At 40.4% G+C, this 6109-nt stretch overlaps 1 protein-coding gene across 1 annotated transcript; it reads right to left on the bottom strand.

The window, feature by feature from the left end:
• Positions 1-4365: 4365 nt before the first annotated feature.
• LOC122057684 lies at positions 4366-5909 on the bottom strand. Its single transcript, XM_042619887.1, has 5 exons — positions 5614-5909; positions 5263-5356; positions 5049-5183; positions 4854-4927; positions 4366-4718 (listed from the first exon to the last, which is right to left on the bottom strand). Exons 2-5 carry the CDS (start codon positions 5314-5316, stop codon positions 4586-4588), a joined length of 396 nt encoding a protein of 131 aa, XP_042475821.1. The 5' UTR covers positions 5317-5356; positions 5614-5909; the 3' UTR covers positions 4366-4585.
• Positions 5910-6109: the final 200 nt, after the last annotated feature.

The following is a 6109-nucleotide window of genomic DNA, read 5'->3' as shown; positions in this document are numbered from 1 at the left end:
GTAGGATATCTTCTAATGATTCTTTTAGATGTCTAAGGGGGTGTTTGGTTCGGTAAATCAAATGATGTCTATATCGGATATGAATGTCAATCTTTTGAGAGACATTCTTCTGAATTATGTTTCTTTCTGAAAAAATCGTTTGGTTTCCTTAAGGCTAGTGCATGTTTCTCGCGGGTTGAGATATTGGCTTCTGTAGAGAACGTCTTTCCGCTTTCTCCTTTTATACTAGGTGGTAAAAATGTTGCTCAAATCTGAGTTTAAGTGTTGAGGTGAACTAAGATTTGGAACACATCCTTTGTAATATGGTCATTCATGGGAAGTTGAGTGCTCACTTATGAGGGTCATCCTAGTGGAACCAAACAACTCAAAAAATTAAGAATTATCATTCTAAAGAATGTCATCCCAAAGATTTACCGAGCCAAACACCCCCTAAAGTTGTCTGTAATCTAAGCCATGTTTGAATGTATTCAATTTGTAGGGAGCAAGGTGTTCTAAAACTTGGGATTTGACCGATACCGATTTAGATTGGTTTGGACCAGACCTGTATCAAACAGATTTACCTTTAGTTTTTTATTATGTTTCAAGGGATCTGATTTTCAGAACCTGGACTAGGGAGTAGTAAAACTCTCTTTTCTCATGTTCAGAAAGTTGTCTTCTCACTGATGTTTTTTCGTTTAGGCTGTGTTTGTAACCAAAAAAGAAATGAAAAGAAAGGAATTTAGAAAAGAAAAGAAAAGCATAGAAAAAAATGATAAGAAAATAGAAAAGCATGTGTGTTCGGATACCATTTTAGGAAAAGAAAAAAAATGTTTTTGTATTTTTTAAGATATTTTTTGAGAGTAAAAGGAAAACTTCACCATTCTCAAGATGAATTTTGAAATTATAACAAGCTAGATTCAGACATGTCTAAGCACAAAGGCTATGTTTGGTAGCCAAGAGGAGAGAAGAAAAGGACTTGGTTTAAAATTTTTCTTTATGATTGGTATGTCTTCATCTAAGGGGAGATTCAGTTTTTGAATTTTAAAATTCTCCTTGGGAATTGTGAAGTTTCTTTTACTTTAAAAAAAATCTTGTCAAAAACACAAGTAAACATGAGAAAATATATAAAAAAAAATAACAATAAATAAAAATCTCTTCTTTTCTTCTCTTCTAATGGTAACTAAAAATACATATTTTTTGTTTTCTTACCATTTCATTTCTTTTCTTTTCTTTTTTTTTCTAAATTCTTTTTTCTTTTCTTCTCTTGGCTACTAAACATAGCCAAGGAGAATTTCTTAAACCAGGTATTTTTTTTCTTTTCTTCTCTTGGTTACCAAACACAGCCTATGTTTGGTAATTTGTTTGATCGGTTGCCTGTTGAGAACCAGTCCACCGGATGACATATTTGGGTGAAAGTTTTGCTACACCATGATTGGGTGAGAATGGCCCCACACACGTGGACGGTGTCAAATGATTGGGTGGTTACCACGTGGTCGGGGGAGAGGATACGGAATTTTTGTAGTGCCAAAGCATAGCAACATAGGCTTCTCCTCGTCTAATTGCAAGGGGACTCTGTCGAGTCTTGAAGACCCAACTCATAGCAACATAGTCCTCTCTCTCTCTCTCTCTCTCTCTCTCTCTCTCTCTCTGACAAAAAAAAAAAAGCCCAGCCGCTTGGAGAATGCCTAGACATAGCCCAGACCAGCAAGATTCCTCTTTTCAAATGAAAAATAAATCCCCGGTCATTAATTTCCCACTAATTGAATCCCTTCGATCCTAATTCGACTTGCTCTCCCAATTCCACCTTTTGCTGCATTCTCATTGTCTTCAGTGAGCCAGGTCAATCTTGAGAAACTCTTGTGTAGAGAATCGGGACTTGTCTATTGGTCAAATCGACTTGCTCTCCCTTTTGTTTTTTGGGTAAGAATTCGACTTGCTCTCCCAATATTGGTCATCCTGATGATCCGTACATGGCTGACAAGCTTGAAATAAATAAATGGGGCGTTGTTTCTGTTTCTGGAGCATGCCTTACACCATGTGACTTGTATCTCTCTCTCTACTCTCTCAATAAGTATTAGAGATGTCATTTCATAGGAGGGTAGGAGAAAGACAAGCAAGGGAACGTTGGTATATATTACACTCAAATATATAAAATTCGTCAATAACAAATTTTTTTCTGGTCACGATGAGTCACGGTGACCGTTGCCTCCCTTGTTTTAGAAGAACATGATCCAATAAAAAAAAAAATTTGATTCAGACTCTGAAATTTTATTCTTTGTTTTGATAAAACGACAAAGGACTTAGGACGAGGGATTTACAGTAATTGCTATAAGATATGGTATTAATCTCAATTGATATTGATCTGATGCCAATGTACATCGGCCCATGTCAAGCTTGGAACGTACAATTTAACCCTTCTTAAGGAAAAAAAAAAGTTTTTTAAACATTTTACTCTTATTCATATTGTTCCATCGATATAAGATTGGCCAAGAATGATGTGGACTCTGTGTATCAATATCAGTACGAATCAGCGGATCCAACTGAACCGTCTAAGCATGGTTAGGAGATGAACCCAAAACGCGTTGGATGAAAAAAAAATGTGACAGAGTTAGAATGCAAGTAATCGGAAATTTTTTTGCCGTTTCTTGAAATAGAAATGGAATTTTGGGTGTTTGATAAACCTTATTTTTTGAAACGTTTTTCTGTCTCTTCTGCAAATAAGAAACCGACCCCTCTAAACTCCATTTCCATTTCCGATCTCCATCCTCGATCTCTTCTTCCTCCTTGTTCCATGTGTTAAAAAACCCCCTGTTTGTCATTACCTTGATCCTACTCTTTTCCGTTCTTGCATAGACTTTAATTACTTGGGGTTTTGAGGTTGGATTATGTGGGAGATTGGTTCCATCTGCCACTGTATGGGGTCTGTGGAAGATAAGAAATAGAGCATTTTTTATTGTGAAGCAATGGAATTTACTGAAATATGTTTCAAATAGACCAATTCTACTATAGTGGACATGTTATTAGGAAAGAAAGAAACTATTTCCATTTCCATGTGTATTGCAGGTTTCAAATAGAAGTGTGTTAGAGAGAGAACGGATAACATTCAATGTGTATTGCAGGTTTTTATTTCTAAACCCCAAGTCAGAGAGATAAGAAACGAAAGGAAAAGAGAAAATTAACCTTATCGTTTTAGAGATTTCAGATTTGGGAGAAATTATCCAACCTTGATGAACCTAGGGCACCGAACTTCAATCCTTCCCACTGCCTCCAGTCGCACAACACCTTTGGGTTCTTAAAATCAGAGGTAGAACTCAAGGAACTTCACGATTTCTTCCACACCTTTTGTAACCCACCCACTTCCAACGTCTCCATCTTCAATATCGTCACCTTCGTTGCAAAAACAGAAGACGCATCTCTGCAACTTGAGAAGATAAAGGCTTTGTTCCTTCACGGGCGTGCCTTCACAGGCCTTCAAGGGACTTGCATCATATTCATCTCGTTGTCCTGTAGTTGCAGTCGCGGCTAAGAGGAGGAATACGATCTGTCCTAAGCGGAGGAGTAAAATGGTACTGAAAGGCAGGTTGTATCGTGAAAGGGGTATTTCATCGGACATGGGGTTATTTTTTAAGGTAAAATGTTCTCGGAAACGGCGAAATAAATCCCAATCGTTTCGCCAAAACCGTTTCTTGAACCATAAATCATTATAAATTTCTATTTCTATTCCTAGAAATAGGTGAAACGAAACGCGATTACCAAACACTTTTGATCCCGTTTCTCCGTTTCTTGAAACAAAAAAACACAGAAATGACTGAAACGAAACGTTATCAAACGAGCGCTCAGAATATCTGATAGGACCCATCCCCACAAAAAAAAAAAACCATGTCGGATGGGTTACAACATCCAGTCGATTAAACACGCAATCGCAGTCGAATCAGAGAGTCGATCCCTGATATCTGAAAACCCAACAATTGTAGGGTTTCAGCTAATGAATCAGCTGCATTAAATCAAATCCGTCAGAATTGAGATTGGACATGGTCGATTTCAATTCACGTATCTGATTCATTGTTCTTAGAACCATGAACACAGTGTATCACTCGGTTCGGTCCAGTCCGAAGTACCGAGGCGTATCCTATCCACCTAAGGTTTTTGGCGATGATGGGTGCGGCAAATGCGGCCATCATCGGACCGCGACTTCAGCGCATGCCCCAATGCCATGTCGGCCATCGGATGCTTGCCGCTCCGCCACACCTGAGATGGTGTCGGCACACATCCCAATGCCATACCGGCCATCAGATGGTCGCCACTCCGCAGCACCCACTGCAGAGGATTTTTTTTCCTTTTTTTTTTTTTTTTTGGTATTGCCATAGACGGGGGAAGCCTGAGAAGAGACAGGAACCTATAACCATCATCCCTACAGAACCTGTATGAGAACTTCAGTCGATGTAGATCATTCCCTACTAACAAATATCCGCGAATCAAAATAGAAACAAACGCACCAAATATGTAGACCGTTCTAACTTTTAACTCCAGGTACGATGCGGAGCGTAGCTGTCCCTGGCTCGTTCAAACTTCCACCGAGAGCTTTTAACACGCGCCAGAAGAGCAGTTACATTGGAGCGCTCTGATGAAGTAAAAAGCGAGCGTTGTGCAGAAGAGCATTGGCCTCCTCATTTGAGGCATCGACCAATCGAAGCTCATATATCTCCTCCTGCCATTTCTCGATCTGCTCCTTGTGTATTCTGCATCTTAAAAGAAAATTTTGAAAGAATGTGAGATCTCCAAGAATCGAACCTCTGAAGGAGCGACACCAATGGTTTCTCTACTAATAAACTGATCATTTTTTTGGGGGAAGGGGGGTGGTTTCAGAAACTCACATGATCATCCGCTCCTCAAATTCATTGCTGAGTTCCTTGAAAAGATTCTTTCCGCTTTCCAGCAGCTCTGACACCTGCCGATAACACTATTTAAAGATCAGTTGGGGATTTGAGGAATAGGATCACATGAATTCACACACAAATTGTACGGCAACTATGACTGCCAGAGCGTCTGTTAACATGCGGTGATGTTACCTGCTGAGTGAAGCGTTCGATTCTTTCAAGGAGACGAGCGATGCTGAGTTCCATCTCTTCGGATCCCGCAACGGCAACTATCGTTTCTGTATCTTCTTCTTGGACGACATCGACTTCCTCATCGCCTTTCTTGACCTAATACATTCCATTTTTTGAGAATGAGCATGAGATGCATCAGAAAAGCAAGAATGAAGAGAACACGACAGAAGCAAACCGTTGCTGGTTTCATTCGCTTCCGTACTACTTCGATATCTTCTTGGTTGTCCATTAATCCATTTGTTTTGATGAATGAACGCTTGTTGGAGTGACTGTTCGACGAAATCTAAATTATAAGTCAAGTTTATGCGAAACAGCGGGAAGAAAAACTTGAAACATAATCAATCAAAATCACAATTTTAATCATCATTCAGACTGGAATTCTATCTGTCACACACAACACACAGACGCACAGACACAGACACACACACACACACACACACACACACACACACACAGAGATTTGGCAGGGACCTTTGTAGCATCAGGATCATCTTAATCATCGAAATAAAAAGAGACTTAAACTTACTAACGGAAGAATATTGACAGCCAGAGATGTAGTAGAAGACGGTGGTCTCACAGATCCAAGCCCCCGGCGTCTGGTTCCCGCTGGACAAAACACCTTTGCCTCTCTGCGATCACTCAGCCCTGCCTCTGATGGAACCCGTCAATCCTTGTCGCCCTACCCTGAGCGACGTCCACAGGCTTTTACCCGTCCAGCTTCCCCTCCCTCCTCGACTGACGTCGCTTCTATCCTCTGGCCCCTTCGAGAAGTTAACCGCATCTAGTACTATCTATTCCCTTTCAAACTTGATTCTTCTTCCTCTACCTTCTAAGCCCTCTTACGGTCTTACCCCTCCCCACTCTCAGCCTATCGTAATTTCCACCACTACCCTTCCCAAATAGCAAGAAATCCCCAACCCTAGCCCTCTCATCAACTGACCCACCTTGACACCAAACCTGGCCCACTCGCTTATCAATCCTAACTTAGCCCCGGCCCAAACCTTCTCCCTCTTAGCCCACGG

This window comes from Macadamia integrifolia, chromosome 12 (genome assembly GCF_013358625.1).
Source record: "Macadamia integrifolia cultivar HAES 741 chromosome 12, SCU_Mint_v3, whole genome shotgun sequence".
NCBI lineage: Eukaryota > Viridiplantae > Streptophyta > Magnoliopsida > Proteales > Proteaceae > Macadamia > Macadamia integrifolia.
The sequence above is the reverse complement of the archived record's forward strand: the minus strand, read 5'-3'. Positions and strand labels throughout refer to the sequence as shown.